General features: G+C 32.5%; 1 protein-coding gene across 1 annotated transcript; it reads left to right on the top strand.

Annotated features, from left to right (window-relative positions):
- The first annotated feature begins 12,686 nt into the window (after nucleotides 1–12,686).
- Nucleotides 12,687–14,140, top strand: LOC105137564 (transcription factor bHLH118-like). The gene is made up of 3 exons (XM_011043350.1): nucleotides 12,687–13,072; nucleotides 13,341–13,682; nucleotides 13,800–14,140. The coding sequence occupies exons 1-3, from the start codon at nucleotides 12,752–12,754 to the stop codon at nucleotides 13,878–13,880; spliced, it is 744 nt and encodes a 247-aa protein (XP_011041652.1). The 5' UTR covers nucleotides 12,687–12,751; the 3' UTR covers nucleotides 13,881–14,140.
- The last annotated feature ends 1,857 nt before the right edge of the window (nucleotides 14,141–15,997 follow it).

Below are 15,997 nucleotides of genomic sequence, written 5' to 3'. Positions count from 1 at the left end.
TAAGTGCAAATTTATTCAGTATGTATTATAGTGATTCTTTTTATCCTTTTTTATGTTGTAATTTTTATACTAACTATTGTACATTGTTCTATATGTATAAATACAAAATTAATTAATTAATTTATTAAACCTTTTATTATTCAACTTGATATCAAAGTCCTAAAATATATTAAACTCTTTTTTTCTTGAATGGACACTCATTTTGATGCCGCTGCTACTGTTGCAAACCAAACACTACGTTCTTCTCCTCCACATGCAGTAAAGAACATCACTCTCCTTCTCTGTTCTGAATGGTGCATCTTCCGCCCCTGTTACTGCCGTTAATGCTGCTATTTCAGACTCTCCCCCTACAACAATTGTTCCTCTCTCCAACACCTAGCATCTTATCTCCTTGAAAATTAAGAATACCAATTATCTTTATTGAGGAATGAAGATAAAATTGTATTTTTTTAGACAAGGTATTTTCTAATTTGTTGATGGTTCTTTATCGTTTTCCTCTTTCCACCTGGCTGCTACTGATCTTCTCACCTCGCTGCTACTAACAACTCTTCTTTTCAGGTTAATCCTTTTCTTTTATTAGAAGCAATGAGATTAATTTATTTTGAATGTATTTTTTTCATGTGTGTTATATTTTATTGTTGATCGTTAAACCTCCCACTATATTTGGCCTACTCTTAAGCAATAACTTACTTATGATGGACTAGTAGAAGTAGCTACGCTACACCAAATTAAGGATGCCCAACCGCCAAAATATATATATATATATATATATTTTGGGTTCAGCTCCTTGCTTAAGCAAGGAGTTGAACCTCAAGGTGTTAAAAGCCCTATTAGTTTGAGGTCACACTTTAGTCCCTTAACTATCATCGTGATCAATTTCATGTGTGGTGTGGTGTTAATGTATGGGGGAGCCCATGACACCGCAGGTCTCGTGTTCGACTTTTATCCTTGAATGCCAATTACCTAACCCAATTATTAATAGGATAACTTCATTTCATTTTTTTTTCTTCTTGGGTTAATTTAAATTTTTTAACACATAACTGATATAACATGTTATTTTCCCTGTTTGATCAAGCATTTATTTTGGTGATTACGTATCACCACTTGTTATAAATTGTCGCATCTGTTTATGAACATTTTTACTAGGTTTTTCTTTCTTTTTAGGAGTCAAGATTTTATTAGAAGAGAACCAGATTACCATTAAGTTTATGGCAATCTAGTTGGTAGGGGAAAAGAATTCTGAAAAAAAAAAAAGATAGCAAAATAAAAAGCAGGAAAACAAGAGCAAAACTATACACAAGCCAATATTAGTTAGACTAGAGCAGAATGTCTTCGGGACCTCTTACCAGATCATTCCACTTATGTTTTCTAGGGTTTATTAGTAGGATTTATTTTGATTCTGCATGGAAACAAAGTCTCATCATGTGCCAAGGATTGGGTGTAATTGCATGTCTTGATGTATTTCTAGGAACACAAATAGATTATACGCTTCAGATTAGCTTCTTAGTTAAATTGTTTCGTGCCTTGATGAAAGTTGAAACAGATCCAAATATGTTTGTATATTTGTAAGCTGAAAATGTTTCCTGTGATCTGAAATTAATGACTTTTTGTAGGCAGTCCATGCTTTCTCTTCTCTTCGTTCTCCCCCACCCCACCTCTCTTTTCTGATGACTTTTCTCTTTTGACATTTACAGAAAATACGACCTGTTTTCTCTGTAAAATTAAGTGAAGAAAAATTGAAACATGTATATAGACAAGGTGCATGTGTTTTTGGGGAAAAAAATGTATTTTCTTGTTGAATGTATCAAAAACCGATCCTATCATGTCTCAAAAAGGCATGGCTAGGTGGATTTGCTTTTGATTTGACTGGATGTCTCAAGAAGGCATTGCTAGCTGGATTTCCTTTTGTCTTGATTAGATGTGGTTGTGAGTGCGTTTGTGAATGTTTTTTTATTTTAAAATATATAAAAATAATATTTGAAATACATACATTAAAACGTTTTAAAATATAAAAAAATAATTTTTATTAAAATACAGATTGACCCACGTTTACCAACACTATCTCACGCTATCTCATTGAAGGCATTACTTGAGAAAGGTCCATAAATACAATGTTTACCAAACTTCGGATTATAACCACTCAGGCAATCATGGGAAAATAAAATTATCAAAAGAAAAGTGATCTGAAAATGTAGTCCTCATCACATCAAGCAAGCCAACCATCGATCGACTGATGTGTAGGAAGTTCCACAATGGTATTAGCTGGTCTGGGTTTTTCTACTGCTAGAAGAGAACGAGGGCTAACAGAGCAGATGCCTCCAAAGAAGTTAATCGTGTCTGTGTGTGAGTGTTAGTGAATTCTGTAATCTTACTGCTTCATTTGATGGGATCAAAGATACGAGTTTAGACTCGGAATGTGTACGCTGGCTTGAAAGACTGGTGAGTCTCTGTAGAAATTTCATTAGTTTCTAAATTCTTAATATAATCACCATCAACAAATTATATATATTATCAAACAACCATCTCATTCTAAATTATTAAATTGCTTTACTCTGTAAATTGTTTCTTATATGAAATATATTTGGAAAGTTTCTGGGACAACTCTAATTATTAAAGATGTTTACTTCATTTCTTGACTCTCTTTTGTTTTTAATCAATACCTGAGCGAATTTATTAGATTTCTCCAAATATATTAGATGGATGGATGTATTTTCAAAATTAGTTTTAAAAATAAAATTAATCAGGTTTATAATAATAAATTTTACATATTGCATCCCGTCTCTCAACATGTCAGGAGGAGTGTAGAAAATTTTTTATTTAACAAATTTATAAAATTTTATATCCATATCTAAGATCTCCCATCCTGACATCCTATCAACTCCCCTTGCCTCCCAGCTTGTATAGCCTTCATCTCTTTGGCCAACTATAAAGGAACCATTTTCCCTTCACACCAAAAGGACAAGCTGTTCTTCCAGATTTCATCCAGTTCCCACCAACGAAATCTACTCCCTCTTAAATACATCATGGTAAGTAATTACTTGTCTTTCTTGTTGCTTTCAAACCTGCTTATTGGACTCAATTCTGTGAAGATTAATGCGGTTTACTTTGTTCACACATATAACTTCAGGGTTTTTCCTCTGGGGATTTAAGGGAAAACGCTTAATATCATATCACATGCAAGAAGCAGTGAATCATATAAAAAACCTAGAAAAGAAAATTGGAGGACTTGGTATCAAGAGAGATGAGCTTAAGAACCTGTCCAATTTGAGAGTTGTTTGTTCAAATCGCAAAAGCTTGAATAATTGTGCACCAACTTGTGAAGTAATGGTCCGCTCATGTTAGATTGGCGTTGAGGTTGTTATCAGTAATGGCTTCGAGGAACGATTTCTTTTCCTGCTTTCAAGAATGATTCAAATGCTACTTAAAGGACTCAATGTTATTAGCTGTGTTTCGACCAAAGAAACCAAAGTGCTGATAGTGAATGAAGTAATTAGCTGTGTTTCGGCCAAAGTAAACCAAAGGCCTTTGACTCAGTCTTATGGGAGTATATTGACGTAGTGATGCTTTGTATGGGATTCAGAAACAGATATGTTGGGGGGGGCAGTGTATCTCCACAGAGTATCGGTTCGAGTAAATGTTTCTCCTACATCTCAGTTTCCAATGGAGAAAGGTTTGAGACAAGGTGACCCTTTATCTCCTTTTCTGTTCAACATTGCAGTAGAGGGCCTTAGTAAGATGATTGGAAAGGGCTGCGATTTGGATTTAGTGGAAGGTATCCATCTTGGGTCCGATAATTTGACAATCTCCCATCTTCAGTTTGCTGACGACACACTTATTTTCAGCTCTAAGAGTCTCTCTTCTATTTAGAACATTAAATGGGTGCTGCAATACTTTGAATTGATTTCTAGGTTAAAAGACAATTTTTTTCAAGAGCTCTATAACAGGGGTTGGTTTAGACAGTAGCACCATAGCAGACACAGATAAGGTTTTGAGATGCAGGGCGGCGGGTTTCCCTCTTAAATATCTGGGACTGCTTATGGGGGCTTCCAGCTCTCGCACTTCGATATGGAACCCTGTAATTACAAAAATCAATTCGAGGTTAGCTTCTTGGAAAGGAAGGCATCTGTCTTTAGGGGGTAGAATTTGCCGCCTTAAGTCAGTATTGAACAACCTCCCAATCCATTACTTTTTGTGGTCGGCAGATGAGATAGGAAAGAAGATATGTAATGTTAAATGGGATGTTGTTTCTCTTCCGAAGACTATTGGGTCTGTTCTGAATAAAAACAAGTCCCTCATTTTTAAATGGCTGTGGAGATTTGGTTCCTCTGATTCCGGTTTGTGGAAAGAGGTTGTCTGTAGTATCCACAAGGTAAAGGCCGATTTGAGCTTTCCCTTTGAGTTGCCGAAATGTGCGGGTTCTGGATGGAGCACGATAGACAGTGTTTTTGCCATGGATAGTATATCGGAGGAGCTTATCAAGAATGAGTTATGGAGCAGGATTGACGTTGTTTTTGCTAAGTGATTCTTGACAAGGTTTTTGAAGATAGGTTGATATGGAAATCTACCTCAGACAGGGCGTTTACTGTCAAATATCTGTCAGGGATTCTAGCATCAGTGTATCAACCGACCAACAACCTTTTCTTTTCAAGACATATGGAAGGGCCTTGTTCCTCCAAAGGTGGTGGTTTTTTGCTGGTTGGCTTTGCTTGAAAAACAACACTAAAGGATCTTCAGCAAGAAAAGGAATTATTGACACAAGTGATGCCATCTGCCCTATTTGTTCCATTGAAGTGGAACATGTTAAGCATCTCCTTCTACATTGCAGGAAGCACGGGTGCTTTTAGAACAAGTTCATGTCTTGGTGGGGCTTTTCCTGGTGCTGCTCCGATAGCTTGGCTTGTTTATTTCAGGAATGGGAATTCATGGTACAAGGTGTTTTCCAAAGAAAAGTGCGGTTGATGCTCTTTTCCTCCATCTCATGGACCCTATGGCTCACACGAAATGATGCAGTTTTCAACAACATGCAGCTGGGCTGTGAGACTCTGTTCTTTCTATTTCTGTCTAGATGCTTGTGACCTCATCTCAATCAATTACCAAACTTACTTAAGTTCCTAACAAGCTTTTCTTGAAATTCTTTTGGCTTTTTGCTTATATATATAATTGTTGTCGCCATTTTGTTTGTTTGGTGCTTAAAAAATATATAAAACAGGCTATATAATATCTCAACTTTTCCATTGGATATTAAATACAGAATGCTGATCGGATGATAAAGCTTCATTACACCAATAGCTCCTAAAAGCAGTTTGAATAAAACAAAAGTAAAGAAAAGAGCTTCTAAAAACAGTACATGAACTTGCATATCTCCTAATTTGTGCTGAGTATACGTTCATTGCTGTAAGATTAAGTTCCAAAGGTACCCAATGGTGATTGAATGAGAAAGTGACCATTTTTTATTTATAAGAAATTAAAGGATGTGGGAACGAATTCCTCGGTGCCGTTCCCGTTGTCCGAGATTACAAATATCCAGACCTCGTTACTGTTTAAATAGAATAATAATAGCACTGCATTTGAGAGGGGGGCAAAGATACTTGACAGCTAGGCTAATCTCGATCTTTATAGATAGCCTTGTCCAAAGCCATGGACCAGCCATAAAATATAATATGCATACAAGTCCCAAGATCTCCACTTTGATGCAGTTGGTATGGTGAAAATTTATACCCAAATCTCACAAACCAACTTTAGCAAAAGCAAATATATATATATTGTTTGTTTTTTCATTTATCTAGTCATTGTGATATGTGCCATTAGGATTCTGTATGATCTTTCTTTATAATACAACATTCATGGAAAAAACTTTGAAAAATCATAGTAAACCAGCCCAAAAAAACACATACTATGATGTTCTCTACATGTAAACTTGAATAACGAGAATAATTTTTCTATATTATATCAAAAAATTATTTTAATCTAATAATTTAAATTATTAAATAAGATTTTAATATATTATTTATATTATTTTTTAATATTTCTTTTCAAATAAAAATCTTTTAAATTTAGACCTTATATTATTAATTAGAAGAGAGAATAAGTATAATGATATTTGAATTTATGATTGTTTAGTTATCAAAATTTTAATATAAAATTAAATAATTATTTTAATTTGATATTTTAAGCTATTAAACGAACTTCTATAAAAGTTATTTGACTGTAATTTATCAAGTGTACGAGAAATGGAACCTCTAATAACATGATTCTTATTGAAGTCATGATTCTTATTGAAGTATTTTGTTCCCCCTCGTCATCTTGAATCATTGATTTATGAATTCTTACTCCGCCCTGCTTATGGCAAGCCCTTGCTCTGTTTCCTACCAGAGGCCAGCTTTCTCCTTTCCGATTACTTCCAATAGCGAGTCCGTTTTAACAGTAAGTTGGCGTGGCTCGAGTTTCATTTTATCAAAATTTGAAGTTTAAGATTATTTTTATTTAATTATAAATAGTATTTGCATATCAGCTTGCACAATAACAATCAAATTTCTAATAAATTCCATTCTATGCTCACTCTAAAAAAATACTAACCATCATCTGTGGTCATAATGCTATCCTTCGACATGGTATGAGAAATCTGGTTGGCGAGGAAGGTTTTCCAGGAAGAGTCTTCTAATTGGGAGGCATCGTTTGAGTTATTTTCCATTGTTTTGCTTTATGGTTGAATAAAATTAAAAAAAAAAATTACATACAAGCTTGGTTTTGTCCAGACTTGTTTAGAGTTTCAGAAGGCATTCTATTGTGGTCTTATAAGAAGGATTATATTAGACGGCTTATAAGCTTGGTTTTGTTTCTTTCTTCTTTCCTCGTATAGCAATTCCTATAATTGTCTTGAGTATATCTTTTGTTCTAGCTTGCCTCTATTCTTGGCATTAGCATCGTTCGATAATATTCCTCAATATTATATAGAAAGATAAAAAGAAGTCCAAGGGCCTGTGATTAAATGCCAAACTAAATTTAGAATAATATGTTTTGTAGTATATCGATTTAGAAGATTAATCTAAGGGATACAATATAGTGCAAACAAAATTTTAAAACAGAATATTTAGAATTGAATGTCAGATTATCGCCAACAAAATTTTGGTTAAAACCATTAGGAATAAATAAATAAAAGCTCCAATTTTTTATTTTTTAACTCAAGCCTGTCATATGAATAAGAAAATTTATACATGCTTGGACCCTCCGAGAATAAAAAAGTATTTTACACTAATAGTTCATAAATATATTTTTTAACAAACATTCATGAATTATGTTAAGTAGACAACTTAAAGAAGTACTTTTCACTGAAAATTGTCTCGTTTACGAGCCAGAATAATTATTATCTTTCATGAGATTACTAAATCTGATTAATTATCATCATATATGATGTGCGTCGACCATTAAAAATAGGAAAAAGAAAACATTACTTGCAACTATTTTGAAACAAATATTGTAACTTAATTTTGGTTTATTGGCTTTTTAATTTAATTTTATGGGATTTAAAATATAAAATTAAATTATTAAAGATTTATTTAGATGAAAAATATGATCTGTTAGCTTACACAAAAATTCGAGAATACAATATACTTTTATCATTCTATCCTTATCTTCAAGATAATCTTTGATTTCAAGATAATGATAGTTATCTATCTTTAAATTTGATTCTTAATCAAATTTAAACTTCAAAAAAAAAAAAGAGTTTGATTGAAATTTTATTTTTCACACATGAAGAGACTCTAACACTATAAATACAAACCTCAGTGTATGCACCGAAGAGAAAAAAAATGCAAAAGAAATAATACCAGTTTTCTTAGCAGCGAGTGCCTCCATCAATCTTCGCTCAAGAAATTCACAACAATAGTCCAACAACAGGTAAGTCATTTCGCCCTCTCATTTTCACTTTTAATTACCCTATTCTTGTAGCAAGTGTGCGCAAGTAGCTCGTGCACGCTTGCAAAGAAAAATATATCGACCGGGTTACTGGTTTGAACCAGTAACCAGGTCGGTTTGGCTGGGTCTAGCCCAGCCTGCATCACTAGGCTAGATCCAGCCCCCCTTAAAAAAAAAGGTGGGTCGACTCTGGGTTTTAGACCCAGCCTGCCCAAATTGTGTTTGTTAAGGGTGTGCTAGGCAAAACACACTCTTATGTCTTGGCCATAATTTTTAACCCATTTTAATTTGATATTTGACCAAACAAACTCCTTTTCGATAACATAAAATTTCAAAGATATTTAGGGGCCTTCATTGATTTATTTGTGGGCCGCACTTTATTTTATTTTTTCTTTGTGTTTGTTTTTTTCTGTAGATGTGCTCAATCTGTGGACTATTACTGTTAAATTCAAATATATCATGCAATGTTTTTTTTTATTTCCATCTAAAAAGGGAAAATAATAATAAAGGATAAACAAGAAAAAAACAACATAGAAAATTTCTTCTTCAAATTTATTTTTTGCGAAAATATTCATTGACACCAAAGTCAAGAGTATTGTATTTTTTGGATTTGTGTGATATGTACCAATGCCAAAGTTGAAAATATTTCTAGGAATTGTTCACTAATGCCAGAATCAAGAACATAAAAAAAAAGAATAAAAAATAAAAAAGAAGAACAAATTCTTAACAATTTTAGACAAAACTAGCAATGCAAGGCCTTAGGTAGGACGCTTAAGGGATGATAACATCTTTTCTTTTGCGTAACCAGTCCTGTACTATAGAATCTCTGTTGACCAGTTAGGGTTCCTAGTGATTATAATACTAGGTGGCGACTCCTTGAACAAGACTTTTTTCCTAAAAGAACAAGATGACAGATATATGTTCTTTTTCTAATCGAACGATTAATTTTTAAATGATCGCCGTGATGTTTAGGTGTGACAACAAAAATCAAAGAAATTATAACAAAAGCTAAATAGTGTTAGGAAATCACTATAGATTAAAAGACATTTCACTGTGGATTGTAATGGTATTTTCACTTTCAATTTCTCATCTTTTCATGAGCAGATAAACATTTCTTTGGCTTTCTTCCATAAGAATATCCAGGATTTTTCAATTTCCAAGTACAAGAAAATAACGTTTTTAGCCTAAAAAAGATAAAAAGTAAGCTTTGCCTTTGGGGATATTTTGATATTTGTGCTTGGGTATTTTGTGTAATTAAGAGGATTATGGGGGGCATTTTAGTATTTTCAAGTTGTATTTTTTATTTTTTAATTAAAAAACTGTTGGAGCATGTTCCATACGTCCCAGCGAGTGGGCAGCACTCGCACCATTAAAAAGGTGCGTGAGACGCTGCCTAATACCAAATATGACCAGCCATCATGTCACTAAATGTGTAGTCGTGCTCTTTTCTACATTGATTGTGTCGTGTATACATATCATGGTTAGATTGCCGCCAATGATTGATTATTTGTGTTTTTTTTCCTCTCTCGACAACTAAAGTACACAATTATTCTTTTGACAACTAAAGTGCAAAATTATTCTCTTTTTATTTGTTGTTTGCTTGGGTCTCGTATGAGTTGCCAGACCTAGACATTTTAGGTCTCGTAACCATGCTTGATGGCAAACCCAGGCATGCCGGTCTAATATAGGTTACTAGACCCAATCACCTTAGGTCTGGCAACCATAACCATGTTTGATGGCAGACTTAGAAGCGCGGGTTTTGTATATGTTGCCAAACCTAAGCACCTTAGGTTTGGTAACCATGTTTGATGGCAAAGCTAGCTGCGCGGGTTTAGCATAGCTGCAAACCCATATGCTTGGTTTTGCTAGGCCCAACTAACATGGCAGACCCAAGCAAACTTGGGCCAGGCATGTGTGTCAAACCCAAGTAATATAGGCGTGGCATGTTGTTAGACCCAACTAAACTTGGGTCACGTATGGTTACCAGACTCAAACGCCTTGGGTCACCTTAAGTTTGACATGTTTTGCTCAACCCAAGATGTTTGTGTCTTAAATGGTTGTTGTTGTTGTTCTTATTATTTTTTGTATTATTATTTTTATTTTTGTAATTATTCAAGTAAACTAAGTCAGACATGTTTGTCAGACCCAAGTAATGTGGGTTTAAAAATAATTTATAAACAATAAATCATCAAAAAAATCTAATTTAATGTTTTAGATTTAAAAATTCAAATAATTTCTTCCCATTGGAATAGTTTATTTTTTATGTTTATGAATTTTTTATTCCTTTAATAGAAATTATATCTTCTATTATTAGTATGATTATTTTTGTTGTTGTTTTGTATTATTAGTGTCGCATGTGTGCAGTGTCGTGACGATCATTTCTTTGAAATTCATGGTATGGTGTGAGGAAATAGACATGACAATGAATTTTTTTTTATTTATCAGTAGAAAGAGGGAATGAGAGTCATCACCTAATATTTTGATCACTAGGAACCCTAACTGGTCTCAAAAATTGGACATGGGGACTAGTTGTATAAAGAGAATATATTATCACCCTTAATATGTCTTTTCTAAGATAAACTGCATCGTTTAATTATCTAATATAAATTAAGATATTGTTATGTTTTATAATTGTTGATCTATCTAAAGTTTAAAAAAAGTCCTTCTTAATAAGAAAATGTTTGTCTTATCAGATAAAAACCTAACCATTCTAATATTCATATAAAAATAAAAGAACTATCCTTTTATCTAATGTTGGGAATATGTCCTATGTATAAATTTGAAATCTTAAATACTAAAAGAAAATAAATATTTTTTTAATATTATTAAAATATAGGCCTAGTTCTCATGACTTTAATAAATTGGTTATTAAAGCCCAATGTGCATGCTAATAAGTATCTTTTTTTGAATTTTTTTAATATGGAAATACAATATAAATATTTTTGAGAGACTTGGTCACATGCATAAAATGTAGAGGTTTTTTTTTTGTTTTTCTATATATATATATATATATATATATTTCTTTTTGCAATATTTTAGAAAATATTAAGTATTTTAATATTGAATTTATATTTTTACAGTATAAAAACATAAAGCTGCATCTTTATAGTATACTAGACCCAAGCAACTTGAGTCTTATCTTTAAAAAAAACCTCATTTGCAACATAAATCCATATAAAAAGGTTTAGACAAACATGATAAAAAATAAAAAGAAAAAAACTACATAAATTGTATAATGAAACTAAACACATGTAGTCTAGCATTGTTAAAAAAATATAAAGTAATATTGTCATTGGAGAAAAATCATTAATAATCACCCATTAAATAAACATTTTTTTTCAATGAGTTTGAGTAAAAAATATAAAAAATACAAATTTAGTAAAACAAAGAGAAGATAGAATTTTTATTAAAGAAATAACAAATTTATAAACATAAAAAATGAACTATTTCAATATAAAAATATGGTTTGCATTTTTAAATTTAAAATGTTAGGTTAAATTTTTGTAATGATTTGTTATTTATATGTAATTTCTAAACTTGAATTTCTGTTTAGGATACTTCAAGGATAATTTAAATATTTTTTATAAAAAATATAAAAAAAATTAATTAGAATTTCTGTTTAGGATACTTTAAGGAAAATTTAAATATTTTTTATAAAATATAAAAAATATTTTAAAAAAATTAATTAGAATTTCTATTTAGAATACTTTAAAAATAGTTTAAATGCTTTTTTTATAACAAATAAAAAAATTATAAAAAAATGAATTAAACATGACCGCCAGACCCCAGGCATTTTAGCCTTCCATAACTGCTAGACCCAAGAAACCATGATCACCAGATTCAAGGTTCTCGAGTTTGGTATAACCGCCAAGCTGAAGTTTCTTGGATCATGATTGTCAAACCGAATTTGATTGGTCTCATATAATTATTAAAATCAAAAACTTTAAAATATTTTTTTATATTTAAAAAAATAATAACATGATCGGCTATAGAATCGCATGTCAATATTCTAGTAAATCAATATACTATAACACATGCATTGCACCGACCACGATCGAGTCTTAGCACCAAGAACAAAAGAAATAATCGAGTTCAATATCTATACTTATGTTTGGATTCTATGATAACACTCCATTACCTTTCAATAGGCAATCACTGATCAGCCTCGAGTCATTTTCAATCCAACTCACCAAAATGTTTAAAGTCTTACGAAATTGTGCCGGTACTTTCTAGGACTCGTGTCTAAAATCAAAATAATTTGTCATCTTCAACACATAAAGGGAGATCATGTCCACACGAATATAAAGTTGAATAATCATTATTGTTTTATAAAATTTCCTAGGTCTTTTTTTTAAGATAGTAGTCAAGATTTTATTAAGATTTTGGCTAAAAAAAGAATAGCCTAGGAGACAACAGAAAAAAAAAAAAGGAGAAAGAAAAGAAAACATATAGGCGTAGAATCTGAAACACGGGGGAGAAGACAATAACCAGACAATTTCCTAGGTCTTTTACTGTTTCCTTTCATTTTTCACTGCAATTCGTCATTTATCTTTGCATGCATAAACCAAAATATGAGACCGACATGATGGTCCACCAAAATGTGAATGCTATGGGGTTGCCATTTCTCCAGTGCCAAAGCAAAAGCGCCTCCACAAACCAAGCTTTTGGCCACGTTTTATCTCCATGTAGACCGTAATTAAGATGTTTTTCAGAGGGAAATCTTGTTATATTAGACTATTGATCGAGGACCATTTGTAACAACAACCGTATCCAATTCTTTAGTCCATTATTGCAGCAAGATATAGCTTAAAATCCTTGATTAGTTAGTCTTGATCCAATGTTTCCATTCGAACAAAGTAGTGATGAATATTGGTCCCAAATCTCCTCTAATCCCTACCAAGAAGATATTGATCAAGATCAGCATCTGATCTTGGGCCAAGATTCCCTTCATGGAATTAGTAACCTAACCAACTCATCAGTGGAAGAATTCCCGCAGGCACATACAATATTAGCAACTTCAAATGCTAATGATGATAGTGGAAATATTAGATGTGATGAGAAGAAGGTTGCTCGAAAGGAAATCGAACGGCAAAGGAGGCAACAAATGTCCACTCTTCATGCCTCACTTCGAAACCTCCTCCCTCCTGATTCAATCAAGGTCATGAAACTGTTTTGCTTTACTTAATTTCTTCCTTCATTATGTAGCATATAACTTTACTAGCTAGGTTTTCATAATTATGGCCGGAAAAGAATATATAAAAGATTAAAATATATATATATATATATTTGTGATAAATGACTACCCCAATTACCATATTTACACATATTGTCTCAATGGCTACATATTCTTTTTCCTGAGGTTGGTGTTCTTGATCTACACTTGGTCATGCTTTAAGGGTTTTTCTTGATATTGGGAAATCTTGCAGGGAAAGCGCTCAATTTCTGATCACATGAGTGAGGCTGTGAAATATATTAAGCATCTAAAGAGTAACATCCAAGATTTAAGTGCCAAGAGAGATAAGCTCAAGAAGTTGTCCAGCTCAAGTACTTTTGAGCAAGGGACTGAGATTTCAGACCATAATTTGCTGGACAGTGTTACGGTCTGCCATTATTTGGATGGATTGGAGATTGTTTTAACTAGAGGCCCTGGAGAGGAAGGGATTCTTCTATCAAGAGTGCTAGAAGCAGTGCTTGAAGAGGGATTTGATGTTGTTGGATGTACTTCAACCCATAAAGGTCAAAGGCACTATACCACTATCCAATGTCAGGTATTGCAATTTCCTTAGTTCATTTCTTTCCAAGTTTTGTAATTGAATGATCTTTGCTTTAACTTTACTACCACATCCAACAACATTTGGTCTTCCATTGGTGAATTTCCCTTGCAGGCTAGCAATCTGAATTGCATTGATGCAGATAGGCTGAAAAGAAAGCTAATTGATGTGATCTCATTGTCAAGATATGAGTGATTGACAACATTACACTCTGCATGCCTTGAAATGGCTCGTGTCTTCTCTCTCTTCATTTTTTTCCCTTAATTTTGGCCTCGTATATATATGAACCCTAGATTTAAATTAGTTGTGCTTATATATGCTAGCTTGCTGCAAATATATGATTCAACTTTGCAGGTTAACTTCTTTTGATATTAAGTGTGTAACTGTCGTATCAATTTCTTGAACTCTTTGCAAACTATGTCAGTAGAAGATTTCAGGTTCAATTGGTAAGACCACTAACATAAAACATCAAGGGCTGATATATCTTAATGGCAAGCGAACACTCATAAGTGACTGAGCATGAACATAAAGGGCCACAAGTTTATTCTTGAGATATATAACTTTAGATTTGGATCTTCTCACGTTCCTGAAACATGACGGGTCATGCTATAAAATCTGAATCTTTGAATATTCAAATCCATAGGAAAGTTTTGAGTTCATACATGGATAATTAATAGTTATTAAAATATGTGAAGTTGTTTGAATTGAAGATAAATCAATTTTCAATGGTTAAGATTTTATTAGGAGCACGATCCATTATGTTCTCAAGAACATGAGAGGATCTAATGTAAATGTGCACCACTCAATTTGAAAATCATGATAAAATACACCATTTATATATGATTTGAAATCAAATCATCTTCTTACTTGGTATTGAATAAAATTGCATTTACTTTAATGTAGCTATACATAGTTCGTACATGGGAAATGGTTGCATTTGTAGTTTCATGCATGCATGTGTGTACAGCTTACATTTCTATATACCTTCACTAGTTTTGGTATTCCTTCAGAGAGAGATGCAAGGCGTTTTACTATTATCTAGGAATCACATCATGTACCATCTAGTGGTTGACCTTGCTATGGAATGATAGCCAATCCGAACTTACTGAACTTAACTAGATCTCCCATGAAGCATTGTCTCCATAAGTTTTTAAGAGTTTGTTCTTATGAAAGATATGCTTTCATATATAGGAGAAGGATTAGGTTTATTGTTACAATCATACAGACTAATCAAAGCCCTTGAATTATCCTCTTTAAGGATCAGGTTTATTTTTTAGTCTCTGTAGGAATTAAGGAGTCAAATGAGGCTGAACTGCATATTGTAATCAAAGCCCTTGAATTATCCTCTTCAAGGAATGGATTTTTTTGGAAGAAATTCATTATTGATTCTGATTTTGCCTCTGTTGTTATTTGGATGAACAAGCATCCTATTAGACCTTTGAAATATCATGACTTGCTCATTTCCACCTCTCGTTATGCTGTTCTTTTGGATTCTGTGTCTTGTTTTCATGTTTTAAGAGAAGCAAATCATATGGTTGACAATCTTGCCAAGCAAGAGTTTAATAGAGTAAATGAGTTTCTTGCTTGGTTCTGATGTTCGTCTTTTTAACTCTGCTACTTCCAGATATATTTTTTTGGCTGTTGTGATATTGAGGGTATCCATGAAGATTAAAAATGTTTTGTTAATGCTTCTGTGGGTGGTTTGAGTTATTGCAGAAGATCGGGATGGATCTGGACTTACAATTGATGTTCTAGAAACGATAACTTTCGTTATTTGTGATGGCTTTATTTTAGGATTTGGAGCTTTGCTGCCTTAACTCGGTTGATTTTAATTATTTATTTATTTATTTGTAATATTTCTCAATTATTGGTTAGGATTTTGACAATGAAAGCGAAAGTCAACGTTTACTATATTTCCGAATATTAAAATGAGTTTTTTTTTTTTTATGCTGAGGGTTTATGAAATGAGATAAGCGTTATGATAATTGTATTTTAATATTAAATAAAAAAAAATATAAGTTAAAATTAATTTAGTTTGATTTTGATCTTCTAGATTATTTAATAGGTATTTAGAGTTCATAAAATAACTTATGAGTGTTATAAAAATATTGATGCGATAATTTTAAATTAAAATGGTTTAAAAATTAAATTTTTTAATAAAAAATTTAATATTTTAATTTTTCAGCTATCACTATAATAATTGAAATGATGCATTATTTATTTATTTTTTTATAAAAAAATTAGGCTGGGTTTGAAGCCCACCAACACTCCTAAACTATTCATTGGTATAGCCTATGGCCCAAACATGTTGG

Source organism: Populus euphratica, unplaced genomic scaffold, assembly GCF_000495115.2.
Source record: "Populus euphratica unplaced genomic scaffold, PopEup_1.0 scaffold149.1, whole genome shotgun sequence".
Lineage (NCBI taxonomy): Eukaryota > Viridiplantae > Streptophyta > Magnoliopsida > Malpighiales > Salicaceae > Populus > Populus euphratica.
Note: the sequence above shows the minus strand (reverse complement) of the source record. Positions and strands in the feature narration are given on the sequence as shown.

What these genes read in the sequence shown, in the direction of transcription:
- LOC105137564 (XM_011043350.1), top strand. Translation starts at nt 12,752, where the DNA reads ATGTTTCCATTCGAACAAAGTAGTGATGAATATTGGTCCCAAATCTCC. An exon ending in TCCCTCCTGATTCAATCAAG is followed by an intron (nt 13,073 to 13,340) that starts GTCATGAAACTG and finishes GAAATCTTGCAG; the next exon opens with GGAAAGCGCTCAATTTCTGA. An exon ending in ATACCACTATCCAATGTCAG is followed by an intron (nt 13,683 to 13,799) that starts GTATTGCAATTT and finishes TTTCCCTTGCAG; the next exon opens with GCTAGCAATCTGAATTGCAT.